This window comes from Chamaea fasciata, unplaced genomic scaffold (genome assembly GCF_029207755.1).
Source record: "Chamaea fasciata isolate MVZ Bird 193981 ecotype frontalis unplaced genomic scaffold, bChaFas1.0.hap1 SCAF_12, whole genome shotgun sequence".
Classification (NCBI taxonomy): Eukaryota; Metazoa; Chordata; class Aves; order Passeriformes; family Sylviidae; genus Chamaea; species Chamaea fasciata.
Genome location: NW_027094097.1, coordinates 6,214,088 through 6,231,103, shown reverse-complemented (window position 1 = coordinate 6,231,103; position 17,016 = coordinate 6,214,088). Strand labels below are relative to the sequence as shown.

The 17,016-nt window shown below is 34.5% G+C and overlaps 1 protein-coding gene across 1 annotated transcript in view; it reads left to right on the top strand.

The window, feature by feature from the left end:
* The window catches only part of RPGRIP1L (RPGRIP1 like), a 46,107-nt gene extending 31,830 nt beyond the window's left edge, over positions 1-14,277 (top strand). Inside the window, 5 exon segments of the mRNA XM_066194879.1 lie at positions 1,078-1,256; positions 5,944-6,019; positions 10,607-10,680; positions 10,683-10,742; positions 14,177-14,277. Coding sequence (XP_066050976.1) covers positions 1,078-1,256; positions 5,944-6,019; positions 10,607-10,680; positions 10,683-10,742; positions 14,177-14,277 — 490 coding nt within the window.
* The last annotated feature ends 2,739 nt before the right edge of the window (positions 14,278-17,016 follow it).

Genomic DNA, 17,016 nt, shown 5'->3' with positions numbered 1-17,016 from the left:
ATGTAAGCTATCTCCATAATAAATTACAATATTGACTTGCCATTCGAACGCTGAATCTAGAAAGCTAATCTTCTGCATATGATTAATACTTCAAGTGATTTAAGTTTAAAATCAAAAATTGTCAAAATATTTCCATGTAGAGGAAATACTTTTAATAAAGATATGAGCTTGAAAGAAATGAAAGAAGTAAAAAGAAATTTTTTTTGACATTTCTGTACTCCAGCGTGTTGTGTTTGCTCTTTGAAGAATGTTGTCTTTGAATGCTCACCTACATACTCCACTTTGGAAACCAGAGTGGCTTTTCTTTCTTCAAATTATTTAGGGAAGTACTTGTGACTTTCTGTTGAGTCTGACATTCACCCTTACAGAAACCTTATTACAATGTATCTGTACACAGTACTATAGACCTTGCTGAATAGTGTGAGAGAATTTTAAAAGGAAAAGAAAGATGCAATTTTACTGAAAAGAGAATAAGAAAAGGTCTGATGAAGAACAAATGTATTTAATTTTATGATATTATTAAATTTAACTCTTAAAGGTATGTTTGATTTAACTACTCAAGTTCAGTATATGAAGTTGAATTCCATATCAGTGCAGTTGTACTTAACATGCCTAACAACTCTGTGACTTGGTGGATTTTTATTGAGTGTGGTATAGTCTATAGTCTACAGTAGCATTAACAATTCTCTCCCATTTGGAAAACTTCGGTACCTAATATTACTGAAACTGTTTCCAGCAGTTACGGGATCACTTTGCTGTGTAGCTAAAAATAATGACAACTGAAATTAGTGGTTCAGATAGCATTAGTACATAAAGATTATCTTAACCTAATCTTCTCCAGTGGACTATGATTATTGCAAAAATATTTTAAGCGTCAAGTGTCAATCAATATCTGTTGCAAACAATATTCTTAACTGCAAACCATGAGGTTTCAGTTCTCACTGTGTCTGTCAAATCAATCCATCAATGTTAATTCTACAAACTACCCAATGGTTCACATGTATGTTTGGTTTGTGTTAACACTTCAAGAAACACAAAATAATTTGTTTGGTTTGTGTTCTGTTTTTATATAGGAAGTTGAAAAATCTGGATTAAAATTACAACACTTGGTTTTACTAAGTCATGAATTACATCAGATGAAACAATATAGCAGCTGAGTATAGAATGCAGATGAAACAATTTCCCTGCAGAGGTCACTCCACTGTCACTCCCAAACCCAACAGATGGTCAGAGGAGTGACTGTAACTATAGCACTGGTGAGTGGGACCTATCCCTGAGCAGGTGTGTTCCTTTCCTAAAATTCCGTCTTATGAAAATGCCTGTAACAAAGCCTATTTCTAATACATTATATTTGCATTTATCTCTGTACTGGTTGTATCTGTCATTCTTCCAACTATTTTGGGAAATACTAATGATGGTTTTTAAGAACTGAGATAGGGATGCAATTATTAAGTATAAACTAAAATACAAAAGTAGGCTTATGTAAGAAATTGAAACTGCAATATATTTAAATATGCTGGTAGTGCATTTATTTTAAAACCCGGCTTTACATAATATTTTTTTCGAAAGAGCACGACGAACTAATTTTTCTATTGATACATGATATAGTGAAAGGAAAACATTCTATCCAATCATGTACAACTGAATTACATTTACAGAAAATATGTAACAGACTTGAAAATCACTTGTGAATACTCAGTGTACCTTTAATAGGAGTTTTTTTTTTAAAATGGGAATATACTCAACAGTATTTAATACTAATAAATTGCTGTTTACTTCAGAATACATAATCCTGCATGTTACAAATGCTGGATTCTAATGAATGAACACCTGAGAGTAATTGTTAACTTTTGCGACTCCGAGAAGGACATTGATCTTTGTAAGGCCTTGGGAAAGAAAAAGAAAAAGAAACCCACCAAAAAACAGTAGTTCTGCAAAGTCCTGAATTCACTGAGGCTTCTTTCCATTCAGACAAAGGGGATTTCTGGCATCATATGCTAAATAAGACATTGCATAAATAAGAACTCTTTTTATGAGCTGGACAATTTCATCTTGTTAGCTTCTCTAGGCACTTCTCCAGATGTCCTAGTTAGACAGACATAAATGAAATATCTTTTTCAAAACTTGTTGAAATAATACCATAAGCCAATAAAAGCTTCTTAAAGCTTTTCATTTCTCCTGCTTTTTGAATTCTCATTGCTTTGAATATAACAAGCATTCAGAAGGTATAAAAATCTTACACAATATTCTGATTCCTGAGTATGCTAGTTATGGTCTAAGCATAGTTGTATTTTAGGTGTTTTCTCTGCAAAGTTTAACTAAAAATACAGGAAAGATACAATGAATACAAAATAAAATTTCAGAGTTTTAAGGTAGCTTTGAAACTTCAATACATTCCAAGCTATGATATTTGAAAATAGCATCATGCTTTGGAGAGACCGTAATTCATAAAGCTTTCCAATGTAGTAGTGCTGTGTTTTTATTATTTCTGTTTATCGTAGCCTGGCTTTGCAACTTTGATTTTTCTATTTAGTGCTTGAGTATGGATTATAAGACTGTTTGAACTTCAAAATATCCCAACAAATCAATATTAAAAGGTGGGGTTTGGTCTTAATTGCTTCAGGACTGCATTCTGCAGCATTACACCGATGTGGTTGTTATTTGTAGAGGTTTGCTTAGGTAATTGGGTGTCTAATTTCTACTCAAGATTAGCTTTGCATGTAGGGGGAAAACCTAATGAGTCTGCTTTTTGATAATACCAGTTGAGAAGCCAGTAAGATAATAGTAATGAAATCTGCATGTGTGTTTACTATAGCTTTGCTGCATCTCTTATTCATGTCTAATTAGATTTGAGTATGCTGAATGTTTGAGGTTAATTGAATATTTTCTTTAATAAAAATGAGATTTGCATGGGTAGAAAGAAATTTACTTTGAGCTTAGAAGGAAACTAATAGTCTTTTAGACTTTTGCATGGAGAAAATCGGAGTAAGTCCATAAGTAATCTAAAAAAATCACTAATTCTTAAAATAAATAAAGCATTTTATATTCTCTATAACTGGAACAGATTGGCTGTTTTAAAAACATCTTAACTGCTACAGGAGGCTTCATGAGATTCATTGCTTAAAAAACATTTGAAGTTTTTCCCATACCTTTTGGACATTCTTCATTGTCATTGTTTGGCATGTAAGATACAGAGGATTAACAGAACCTTGTTGAAAAACAGTATAGTAGAGTTGCAGTGATCTAGACATACGAGATCCCATGAGTTTCCATTTTCACAGGTGGTTCAAGCATGTAACTTGGCATTAATTGGGTTTTTTCAACTATGACTTTTTCTACTAAGAATGGTTAGAAGATCATTTTCTTTCTTCCAGAGTCTTGGAATAGAAACTTGGATGGGGAAGTTTAGACAGTGCAGGATTATGGTGCAAACATCTTGATTGCTCATGATGTGTTGTAGCTCCTGATGATCATAGTGACTGAGTTGTTGTGTTTGCTACCACTGAAAAGAGTTATTAGAATATCTGAGAATGCTTCCAAACACTGCAGGCCCATGGATTCAAAGAACAGTGAAACTTGCCAAATTATACAGTGGTTCTAGAGAACAGACAGCAGAAATAGAAGAAAGATTTATGAAAGCTGGCAAAGGTTTTATATGAAATTTAATTAGGAAGCTTTCTTTTCTCAAAAACCTTTCTCTCTTAGGTAAATGTGACTATTTGAACAACTTGAAGTACAAGTGGAAGTAGAGAGGAGAGGTGTGGGAAAGATGGGATGTACTTTTTATTAAAAATAAACTTCTGCAGATCCCTATTCTAAAAGTGGATTCCTCAAATGTTAAGGCTTTGCATCAGGAAACATTGTTATAATTCTGTGTGTTTATTCCTTTTCTACAATAAGCTCAAGACTGTGGAGCATTTTTTCCTTCATTTGATGAAAATCTGCTTCATTACGTAGTTGTTTACTTTTGTTAGAATGTGAACTATGAAAAAATTGAACTGTAGCAGAACAGCAATATTTTGAATTGCAGAGATTTCTAACAAGGTTCCAGAGTCATTGTAATCTCCAGCTTTTGATGCTTCTTTAGAACTAACTTTAAAATTATAATTTTAGAGGCAATGTGTCACAAGTTAATTTTGAATTATTTTTGCAATTAATTGGATAGAAATATGAGATGTTCCATGCCTTGCAGCAATGTCAGTGCTTCTAAGTTCAGGCAGTACTAAGGGGTGCTATGAAAGCATGTTATTCATCAGGATCTAAAAATATCTTTTCACTCTGGTTAATCATTTTCCCCAGACTTGAATGAAGTTCTTGTGCCAAATGTTTTACTTACTAGTCTGAATTTTTCCATTGACTGAAATGAATTTGAGCTCTTTAGTTTGTTAATAATTTGCATTTAAAATTGTTTTAGATACAGCATTAATAAACTTAGGAAATTCCATTTGGGATGCTTATGGGAAAGGGAGGAATCTGTTGATGTGGCATTTCCTTTGAAGTTCTCTGGCTGTCCATCTGTCTCCCTGCTGCCTCCCCATCACTTCCTGTGGTGGCCTCAGGAGCACTTGGTCATGAGAGTAGCACATGTGGAAAGTCATCCACATGTCCAAAAGAACAGCAGATGACAATAACAGCTTCTTTTAACCTAAGAAAGTAAGAAATGGTGAGTGGAAACTAAGGATTCAGAGACAGAATGCCAGTGCTTTGCTTTCTGTTGGCAGAGAAAAAGGTGGCAAATTGCAGATTGTTTTGATTGAAAGACTCAGCAACTCAGCAACTGGACTGGCTGTTGTGTGATAGTAACCCATTCCCAACAGAAGTTCTGCTGCCCATGTCAGAGCTGGGGAACAGCTTTGGAGAAAACTGAGAAATCAATAGCGCTGGGAAATGGGCTTCCTAGGACTAACAGAGAGGTGTCCTTCAATAAATCCCTCTACAAGGAATTTAGGCTTTCTTATCTCCTCATATTGCTGTATTCCAATACTCTCAGCTCCATAGCAGAGTAACTAGAAGAAAGTGAATATTAAAAATGTTGGAGTTTACTGTCAGACAAATTTCTAGCTCCACCTTCTCCCCTCAAAAACAAATGAAAACTCTTCTGAAGGGCTATGTTTGATTCTTAGGGGATATATTCATTCTAGTTCTGTCCTAGCAAGACCTTTTCAGTTTCATTTCTTTATTGCATTTTTTAAAAATTCCTGTAACACCTTTTCAATTTGTATAATCTTTCACAGTAGCTTGCTGATATTTGCAGACTGATACCATTTGCAGGCAAGCAGCTACTTTCTCTAGTATAAGATGCCCAAAAACTTCTTAAAGAATTTCTGAAAACCCTGTTTCTCATTCTTCTAGTATGTTTTCCAAACCAAGGCTAACTTTCACTCTAGGTCATATTAATAGTACAAAAATTAAAAGCTGATCCTTGTGTTTGTCTTTTAAATTAAAACAATGGAAAGCTTTCAGAGCACTCACTCACACTCCCCAGGCTGTGGATTTTCTCCAGTCCATTGGTCTAGAGGTTTCTCTTCTTGAAATATTGTGGCAGGAAAGGAGGATTAAATTACTGAGGCTGTCAAAAAGGACAAGCTCTCTGCCATACATTATCATTATCACTGGCTTCCTCAGTGGAAGAAAATGCAGTAAATCACTTCAAATACAGAGCAATAAAGACCACTGGCTTTTAAAATCATGAGTGCTATTGCCATTAACAGAAAGTGACAGCTATGTGGCATGCTTAGATGCTGCTTGTATCTTTTTTGACAGTGTGCACATAAACCTGCCAGTGACACACCACTTGGTCACATGACCTTTCAAATTTGATTCTAGCATTGTTGCTTTTCCTTAGAAAAAAACAAATGTTTATTTTTCTTTGTTCTTTTCCTCATGCTCTTCTAAAAGGTGAAAAATATTTGATACTAATAGTAATTCTGATTTGCTTTGCAGTGATAAATGTGGTTAAGGCAGATAATAGTGCAGAAGGAGGTCTCAGGTCTGTTCTAAAGCCAGATCTGTACACTGACGGGTACATGTTAGTGCTGGAAAACTGTTATACGTCTTAGTAAATAATGCTTGTGGTTCCCCGTGGTGTTTGTCTCTTCTGAGGAGGTTTGACTGAGGAGTTAATACCTAACTAACAAACTAGAAAAAAAAATTGTTTCAGCTAATAATGATAACTGCTTTCTGATGGGACAATTGCTCTTCTTTCTTCCCAGCGTAGGTTCATGTGGTATGGAATACTGCAACCTCACCTAATACTAGTTTAGTGCTGTGGTTTGGGGTTTGGTTTGGGAGGTTGATTGGTTGGTTGGTTGGTTGGTTGGTTGGTTGGTTGGTTGGTTGGTTGGTTGGTTGGTTTTTAACAAATTTGTTCCACGAAAGAGAGAACCTATCACAAGTATTCTATCACTAATGAATTTGAAAAGCACATATCTGCCCAGTATAGTGTAGTACATTTGTTGCTTTCTGAATTCAGAATACTTCTAAGAGCCTAAGAGCTGTAGAAATTGTTCCTTGGCCCTAGAATTTCCAGAAATGAATGGATGGATGGATGGATGGATGGATGGATGGATGGATGGATGGATAGATAGATAGATAGATAGATAGATATATAGATAGATAAGCAGCCATTATGTGAATGCATATGAGAAAGAGTATAAATTATTCTTTTCCAATTTCATAATAATAATAAATTTGTTTTTATTCATTTTTTGATTGTGATTGTATTACATTATTTATACAGAATGAATGACATCCTTTGATTACATTTTCTCTTGAAGGTCAATCATTAAAATGGAATAATCACTAATTTAAAGATTCATTTGATTTGTGGAAGAGTAGGATACCTGCTGATTGTATTTGAAGTGTTGAAGTTACTTGTAAATCTTTTAAACATGTATTTATTCACAAATCACTGATTCACTCCACAATAAGGAGGACTGATCTCTCTTAATTTCAATTCTTGACCTGAGTTTCATGTCTTGTCCAGAAAACAGGTTTTGCTGGAATGGAGCAGGGAACACCATGAAATGATTACTTCTTGGGACAGAAATATCATACCCAAACAATACCCAAACTAGGTTTGGAGATTTAAAAAAAAACAAAACAAAAAAACTGAAAAATACTTAACTTAATAAGCAAGCAGATTATTTACTCTACCATATAGAATAGGAAAGTGGATAATGTTCTACTAAAATTTGACAATACTGAGGATAAAATACTCCTTTTTTTTTTTTTTTTTCCCAACAGATAAATCAGCAATGGAAAATAACTAGTCGGTTTGCTGTGATTTCTCCTATAAATACTTGGATATTTTTAAAAATTATTTTACAAGCCTAAGGTGAAAGTAAGGTAAGATTACAGCAGTGAGCTTTTTCTCTGAATAGAAGCATTCGTCTTCTCCGTGTTGCTACCATGGTACTGTCCTCTCTGTTTGTAGGTGGGTTGTTTTCTGCAGTCTCTGATGTGTCTGGCTCGGCTCATGTTGAAATTTCAGTTCTGCATTGACTAAATAGGAAGACAGGAAGTTCATCAGTAGTCCAGTTCCCCACTTGATCCTAGCAAGAGGACCACCAAGAAACAGAATTTATGGAAAGGTTGTGCCCATACACTGAAAGTTTCCAACTCTGTGCATTTTAAACCTGGCCTAGTTATATCTTCAACACATGTTTTCTATCACAAGCCTTACAAACTAGTATCAGAGCTTTTTCAGCTGAAACAGGAACTGAACTAAACTAATGCTTTAAAGCTCAGGAAACCAAATTATCAAGGATATAAATATCATTGAAAATTGCCTGCAGATGGTTTAGCCTGTCACTTTATTAGTGTTTGTGCTAGGCCAAATTATAGCAGCATAGGCAGTGTATTATGTGTATTAAATAGTGTATTAATTTATTTTTTTCCTGTCACAATGAATGTTGCTGGAAATGATACTCATAATGATTGGATCCATATTAGAACATAAATAGATGGATAAATCACATGCTATTTTTGTCTTCTAAAAGAAGAATCACTTTAAAGAATGGTTCTTGAAAAAGATATACTATTATAATACATAAAATTATTGCTAAGCCAAAGTTGCAACTATTGGCTAATTCTGTAGTTGAAACTGAACCAATTTGGCCCTGAAAAATGCATTTCACAGCTTTATACCGGTTTAGCTTATCCTGAAAAATAAATAAATGTCAGTTGGCGTGGAATTTATATGGAAAAGATGTAATTTTTAGAGTCCTGTTTAGGTTGGAGAAGAACTTTCAGGTCATCAAGTTCAACTGTTAATCCAGCACTGTACTTTTAAGTACCTCCAGGGATAGTGACTCCACGAGTTCCCTGAGCAGCCTATTCCAGGGCTTGACAACTTTTGTAGTGAATAATTTTTTCTTAATATCCAATGTAAAATTTGTTTGGAGTGGAATTCACTGTTCATGAATATAAGATTTCAAAATAAAGTAAATTTTTTTCTTCTTTCAATTTCGTTTATTGATATGGAATAATTTTAAAAGTTTATTGGAAATGTTGATTTTGGTTCTGCATTTGAATTAATGGCTTTCGTTGCAGACAATGCAAAAATAATCAGTATCAAAAAATCAAGAAAAATATGCTGTTAAATAGAATGATATAAAATGTAAAATACATGAGCACTAGGTAGTAGGAGAACAGTCTCGAAAGACTGTTTGAAATCCTTTTTGGGTTAGTAATTGTTGCAAACCACAAAGATGGTTCTCTTCTTTTGACAAGCATATTTTCTTTATGTTTTCAGACTGTCATTGTCTCTGTCATTAATATGGAGATTTTGTCAGAGGATTTGCTTTTCTTATATCTGTATTGTGTGACATGGGCAGCCTTCTTGTTTTGTTTCTTTTTCTGTATAATGGGGATTCAAATTCCTTATTAATTTTAGGAAGGTATACTTGCTAATATTTGTAAAACTTTGGAATAAAAATATATTGAATTACAGCATACAGAAAAAAGGATACAGGATTATTATTTCAGCGTCCAAACCCCATCATTATTTACTTATATGCTCAAGTTTCTACATCAGTTAACAGGACACATTTCTGACCATCCATTTAACTTTTTGTAACTGTGCCATAGGGTTTTTTTATTATTATTCTTCCACTGTTTTCAGTATTTTAAGAGTGTAGAAATTTCAGTTGTGTAGTGAAACTTCCCACATTCCTCATGCCAGACCATAGTGGAAGTGCTGAGACCTGGAGGTAGAGTGTGTGCTCTTCTGACAAGTGTCAGGAGAGACATATGTGAAGAATGGAGGAATCCATTCTTCTAACAGACACCCTGCTGTGATAACAAGAGTGAACAGCTTTATGCAAGAGGTTTCCAGGCTGATCCTGACAGGTGCATCATTTCTTGGTGGGAAATGATTGTTATTCCAAGGAACAGAGTACATGAAGTCATTGTTTCCCAAAGTAACAAAATCTGTGCCTCCATGTTATAGAATAGACCAGTCTAAGCTTCACATTAAAGCAGTGAATTTGTGCAAAGTTTTCTACTTGCTACATAAAAACTCTGATCTCTGGAATAAATTTTAAAAAAAAAGGATCAAATTTGCCTGTATAAGAACTTCTGTCCAGTTGCTCTAAATTACCTGCTGGTGATAATGCCTTTGAGTGTTGCTCTAAAAACAGAAATAAATAATCATTCAGGCTTTCATTGTAAAACATCTTTTAAGCTTAAAGCATTCACTGTTTTTTCCCTTTTCTTTTGACAAACAAGTTTCATTTAGTTCTTTATTATTTCCTGCACTGCCTAGCAATTATCTTCTCATGGTGCTTTTTAACAGGATGTTAAAATTTCTTCCAATTCAGTAAGTTTGGAATTCCTGCAAAGAAGTCTGTACTTATACTTGGTATTACCAGAAAAGAAATGGGGAAATCAGCTAGAGAGAAAGTCTGGGATCCCAGAGAGAAATATTGGAGAGTAATGCTATCCATAGCTTTATTCATGCATTCATGTTTTGTGAAAGATACCCTTTCCTGTAGCCTTAGATGTAACATACTTGATGTTACCCATTTGAAATTGTGCCTATTGTAACATTTTTGGGTTGTAAAGCTCACAAACATTCACAGTTTGTACAATGAGGCCAAGACATACCGAATGTTAGCTCTAAATTCCTGTCATTTTGTCAGTCTTGGTGTTTTTGGCCCCAGCACAAGCCACTAACTCAAGCCAGCTCCAACACAATATTGGAATTATGTGTTTGAAAGGAAAGCCATACTTGGAGGCAATGGGTGTAATTTCAGTTCACAGAAGAAAAGCATATATTTGGTGTAGTTGTTTGTGTAGCCATATAAACAAGAATTGTACCATAGGGTGGTGGGAGGGGGGAAAAAAATGAAACATTTCTGTAAGCCTGTGGATCTATGGCTACAACTTCTTTGTCCTGCTAGTACAGCTAAATAATATAAAGAAGGGAAGATTTAAAAGAGAGGGTCTTGGACTATTCTTGTCATGGAAAATGTTGAATTTAATTGATAAAGAGTTCTTGTTTATGCAGTGGAAGAATAAAAAATAGAATGCAGTATTGCCTTTTTTCTGTTTTTTTTTATGGTGGTTTTTAATCCTTTTTGAATGCAATTATTTTTTGTGTGTTTACTCTAAAATTTACAGTGCTCAGTGATAGCCCAGAAGATGGGCAGGAACTTGAATGTGAAGATACTGATTTTGCTGAATCTGTTTGAAAAAGATATTCCACAAGCAAAGAAATACCATTGAACAAGACATTGATGGTGAGTTTTAGAGGCCACTTTCTCGTGAACTTTTGTAGCTTAAAAATGATTTGTTGAATTTCTACTTTTCTCTGCAAGGTTTATTGTGAAAGTAATTGTTTGACATTGTGTCAAGAAGAAATTCTTTAATATTAACTAACGGCTTCCACGTTTGTTTGCAAAAGTCTGCAGAAACTATTACTGTCATTCCTTAAAATATGTTTAAAAAAACCAAAACCAAACAGCATCCCCAGCTCGTAGTAATTAGTTTGTAAAACCTGAGAAATTTAGGGACATGTCTGCTTCCTGTAATTCTCTATTTTGTACAACATACTTCATTTTAATAGGACTGTAAAAATATATATATGTATGTATGTATATATATATATATTTAATTAAAATTTATGTCAGTAATTCTGTATTGCTGATGTCTGTATCTTATTTAAAGTTATCTTATATAACCCCCAGAGTAGCTCCAGCTTTTCCATATGAAAGTGTATCCGGGACAGTGTGAAATACTGAGGGGGTTGGTTAGGGGTCAGTTTAGTATGAGCGGCCTTCTGAAAAAGCCTGTGTCCAGCCCTTCACTGTGACTCACCAAAGCCCGGTGAGGTGAGTAGGAGCTGTGGAATCTTCCCTTTCCTGGGCCATTGGAGAGTGTTTTTATAATGCTCATAAGAAGACACGAGGTTACTCAGTCCTCTCACAATCAGTGAAGAAAATATTCTCCTTGCTTAGTTTCCTGTTGCCTCTGGTAGCAGGGTCATGGTTACCAATGGTGCATTTTTCTCCTCCTTCCTTTCAATCCTCTTTCCTGTTGTGGTGAAGCTCAGGGAAGAAGCTGAGAGTATTTTTGAGATAAAGCAGTCCCTCTGTGGGTGCATGAACCAGCTCCAAGCCTGGACAGAGTGCACACAAGGTGCGCTTTGCATAACGGGAATTCCAGTTAGTCCTGCTGGAATGCCAGGCCAGTTTGCTATTTCTGCTGTTGGGGGTAATTACTATATCTTGAGCTATGGGGAGCTGAGTGTTGAGGGAAAGAAATAGGCTTTCTCACCATTTCCATTATCATGCATGATGTGCATCCGTGCAGTAGCTAAAATACTCAAAGAAGAGTATAAATACTCAAAGTTCCAGGAACATGATAAGGAAAATGCAAAGAATCAAATCACCATACCCTGGAAAAATAATACACAGATTTGATGCACTTCTGCTCATGGCTGAACACTCAAGCTTTTCTGCACCGATAATTTTTCTCCAAGTAGTTGTAGTAGTTGTACAAAAGCACATCTCCTCCAAAAAGATATGTTGTAGCCTCTCACTGGAAGATTGTTTTTGTTCTGTATTTTAAGGCCATAATTCGAATTGTCATAATTCCTATTTGCTAAAACTTATTAGTGATACAAATATAATTTTTTACTCTTGAAAATCACCTTTCACAAAACTCGTAAATATCATCATCTGAGAGAATTATTATGATAGGAAGGACTGGTTTTTGTTACTAGTTATTGTTCTGTCTAAAGCTAATCATTATTATGCAGTGACAGCTGCTTCAATATTGAGGAGCATTTCTTCCCCTAATCATAAGAGATTTGAATTAATTTCTACTTTATGTGCATTGTATCTATTAAAGTGATAGTAATAGACATAAACACTTTTATTCTTTTACTTATTCACACTTCTGCCCTTCCCTGCAGATGCAATGTAGTTATGTTTTTCTGTTGCATCCATAACATATAACACTGCATATTTTATGAAAACTTAGAAATTTCAGAGAGTTGAAATGAATTTCACATTAATATATGTTAGATCATGGCAGAAGAGCATGTAGCTGTATTTTCTTGGACAAATTTATTGGAAAAGGATCTGTTTTCAAGATCTGGACATTGACTTCAATTAAATGTAATGGCATGATAAATAGAATTCCTGAGTAATATGTACACATTCTCTGAGATGGATATTGGTTTGAGGGAAAAAGAATAAACTTAGACCCAGAAAAATTCATAGGACACTACCACATGAAGATGTAGTTATTCTCAGATACCATGAGCTTCATTCACTCTATTTGAGGACTGCAAGCAGGGATCTAATATCTTGTTCCTTTCATTGCTGGTTGTGTGGAAGTGGCCTCCATGAAATTTGAAATTTGAAACAACTAAGTGCATGACTAAGCAAGAGGATGGATGAAAAAGAGACTGTATAGTCAAGACATCTAACAATAAGTCTCAGAGATAATACGAAAATCTGAAAACTGATAAAATAGAGTTAATGTTCTGATATCATTAATTACAGTTATCCTGCTGTTCTTACAGTAAAAACAATACTGTCTTTGGAAGCTGACATTTCACTGAGTGATTTGTTTAAGAATATGTGTACAAAATGCTTTGGGTCTCTAAGAATAGCATCCAGTCTGTCCTGTAATAGGTCTTTCAACAGGGTGAGTGATGGAAGGTTTATCCCGTGTTTCCCTTCTCTAAACCTCTTCTGAGCTGTCCCAGCAGCCAAGAAGTTGCAACATGATGCACCATTGCATGTCCCAGAGTACTTATCCTAATTAATAGAGTAAATACATAACCTTGCTATTTGTCAGCTGTGTAATTTGCTTTGAAAATATATGCTGTCAAGATTATTTGTTTTTATTCAAATTCCTTCTAGAGTCATGTTAGGCAGCCTCACTGCTTTTTGTGCAGGAGTGGGAAAGAGCCTCATTTTTGACTTAGCAGCATGTTTTAATCACAGCAGCAGAGATTCTGGCCCTCTGGGCTTACTTAGATATTGTAAAAGAGTGCAATTTTAAATCATGTCAGCTAATTTCTGTAACATAGAAATTTTAAATACTACTTTAAAACCCACATACACAAAAATGAAGGTACTTAGTTTAGTCTAGGGAAATTATCAGCTTTGCTCATACTTCATTATTTTACAACACACAGAAGCTTGGAATTTAAATAATTTTGCATTGCACAAACTGGAAAGAACAACTTGCCATTTAAATACTAGTAATTGTCCAGGCTGACTTGGAGCCATCATACACACAGTATAGAAAATGCATTAATTGGTGTATTTTTTACTTAAAATTGTTTCTGACTATGCATATATGTTTCCAGTAGAGCTTGGAACACCTTTATTTACACATTGTGAAAATTACTAATTTATATAGGCAATTATTATACTAATAATTTTCTTTATTTCAGAGTCAATTCCAGCCCTGATACTTTCATTGATGTACATTCTAGTGCTCAGAGTGCTCAGTTTCCAGTAGGCTGAGTACCTGAAAAGTAAAATTTCTTTATTATTTATTTACCTCTCTCTTTCTTCTTTTTCTTTTTTTTTTTTTTTTTTAAACATACACCAGGAGCCTTTTAATCTGTCCAAATGCTACGGAAGATTATTGGAACAAAAGTGAAACCTTAAAATGAAATTGCTAATGCTGTTTTGTAATGTTTCCTTTCTAGTTTCTGATTCACAAGACGCTGGTGCAGTAATTGGAAAGCTCAAAGGAACAGTGGAAGCCCTCCATGCGCTGCCCTCAGTCGAGAGGGGAATGCAAAGATGACTACGAGGCATGAAAGAAAGCTTGCCTACAGAAGATCCTTCTCCCAGTGTAAATACATGCTTGATAGTGCATCAAAGATGAGATCTTTGTAATTCCTACAGTATATTTAATGTATAATTTATATGAAAAGGACGCTTGATTTGTAGTTGTAAAGTTTTGTATACTTTTCAGTCTGTTTGTTTTTATATTTCCCCCCTAAGGCTAAGAATATCTCCACAATGGACAACGCCTTGTAAATAATTAATACCTACATGATTGAACGATGTGCTTTATTTGCATTTTTAAGATTTTTTCCTACATAAAACAGTAATAAAAATGCAAGTCAAAATTTTAATTTTTAATAAAAAAACCATAAGCCCTAGAAAACTGATTAAAAATACTTTTATGTTATCCCTAATCACCCCGCTAAATGGAATGCCTGTGATTAGCCTCATTAAGAATTTTATACTGTGAAGATTTTATTAAAAGCAATATATGAAAATTACTTGGATTAATGTGTTAATCTGCCTCTTTAAAATGCTAATATCCATTTTATGCACATTAAATCTCAGTATGTGTTTTCTTTGATGCATGCAGTTCCTATCAATTAAATATAAAAAATTAGGCTAGTTGCAGGACTTATTAAATTACTGCAACCTTTTTTTAAATAACTTTTACCCCTCTACTAACATAATCAGCTGTTTATAGTTACCATAATTTGAAGTAGGGGGAGGGCAGGCGCAATCACTTTCTGTACAGTAGATGATTTACTTGCAGCCAACATCTGTCAAAGCACAAAAAGAAGCCATGGAGTATCAGATTTTGCTTCACCTACCTTGGGCTTTAGGGATGGGCAACTGTTTTCATTTGGGTTTTGTCACTTTTAGAACTTACATCAAACATATACAATAAATTGTTGTATCTGAATAACTACTGTCTAGTGTGGAAAGTTAATTTAACAGCTTTTAACCAATCTCAGTGAAGGATTTAATTGATATTTTTAATGGAGCTGTGAATCAATGCTGCAAAAGGATTGTCTCTTGAGAACGAGGATATAATACATTTCATTTTTTAATTTACTTTTTTATTTGTCATTTTCTTCAAAGGATTTTATAGACTGTGGATTTCCACTGTTTGCAAACAGGCTATGTTTCTTCATAAGCATATGTAAAGTATTCAGAGAGATAAGTAATTTATTAAAATCTACCTAATTTGCCGTGATATATTAAATCTCTGCTTCAGTGATCACAGACCATTTCATTTAGAGAATTAGGCATTCCCTCTTTGTGTGATTAAAGCTCTGGAAAATGAGTTCTTTGCTCCTATTTGTGAACATTCAAAGCCTGCTAATGGCAAGAAGATGGAATAGATTATGAGACAATTCATTACAGTTCAACAGAAAAAAAACCCCTGCTATAATGCAGAAATGCAAGTATGAATATCTGCATATAGTTTGAACCATCTGTGCTCTAATGGCTTCAGTAATGGCTCTTCGTCTTCAGTAGGCTTTGAAATGACATCCATACAATATTAATTTGTTGATGTACATTATGAGGCCAATGGAATGAATATATTCTGACCACAGAAATCTCTGAATTCCAACATGGTCTGCTGGTTGACTCCATTTTAGGACCTACCATCTTCAGTAGTACTTCTCATCCAGACTTTGCCAGTCCTCACAGCGTTTCATTCCTCTGGAACTTTAGGAGACCACAGACAGCTGCATTCCTAAACCCCTCCATTCTTCAGTTAATGGCCATATGTTTGTTGTCATTTGGGCTGGCACTTAGTTCATCATTTTGGCCACTATTTCTAGCTTTCTTTGGCTCTGTGCATCTATATTGTCAATAAGACTGTTATTATACATTACAATAATTTGAAACAGCCAGATTCAACACTGAGATTAACTGAGTGGCTTTTTAGAAATTTAGTTGTGGTATTCTGTCAGGAGGTTCTTATTATTCTTCTAATACTTTGCAAACCAAACTAAATACCCTGCACATAAACAAAGAAGTGAATTGTATTGAGTTTTTGTGTGTGACTGTTTACTGACTTGCAGGAGAACTATGCTAACTGGTGCTTGTTTTCTTCTGAAATAAACCATGTGGTAAAATTAGAAAATCAGTGATGTTCATCTCACTTAAACATTTACAGTAACACCCTTAACACTTAATCTTCGCCATCTGAAGTTGGAAACTTAGAAACCAAGCGTTCGTATATTCATTAAACACAGATCTCTTCAGTAAGTTACTGCAAAATATTCCAGTTAACATTTGGTTACATTGTGTTAACTGTTCTTAGTGACTCCAACATTAACATGTATAATTTGCCTCAGGTTCCTAGACATATTTCTTCATAAGGCTCACTGTTACTCAGTTTTGGATTTTAAAAAAATAATCCTGATTTCTATTCATGTTTATTGCTAAAACACATATAATATTCAGCAAGGATTTTCCCAACAGATGGATTGTATTATCTTATGCAACATAAACATGTGATCATACCAGAAAGTTTTGTTCTTGCATTAAGTAGTCTGTATTTCCAAAATGCTCTTAATCTTAATTCTAAATGCTACATTGTGCAGGGAAAGTGGAAAATGTAACCTAGTACTATTTTGTCTAGATTTTAGCAATGAAAAGCTTTGAAGAAAACTTGCATCTATGTAATCTCTAGGCTAAGGTACAAAGGAGCCATATTAAAGCTGGCTATTACCAGCTTTAAAATGTTACTCAGTTTTCATTTTTGTGGAACAGATGAATT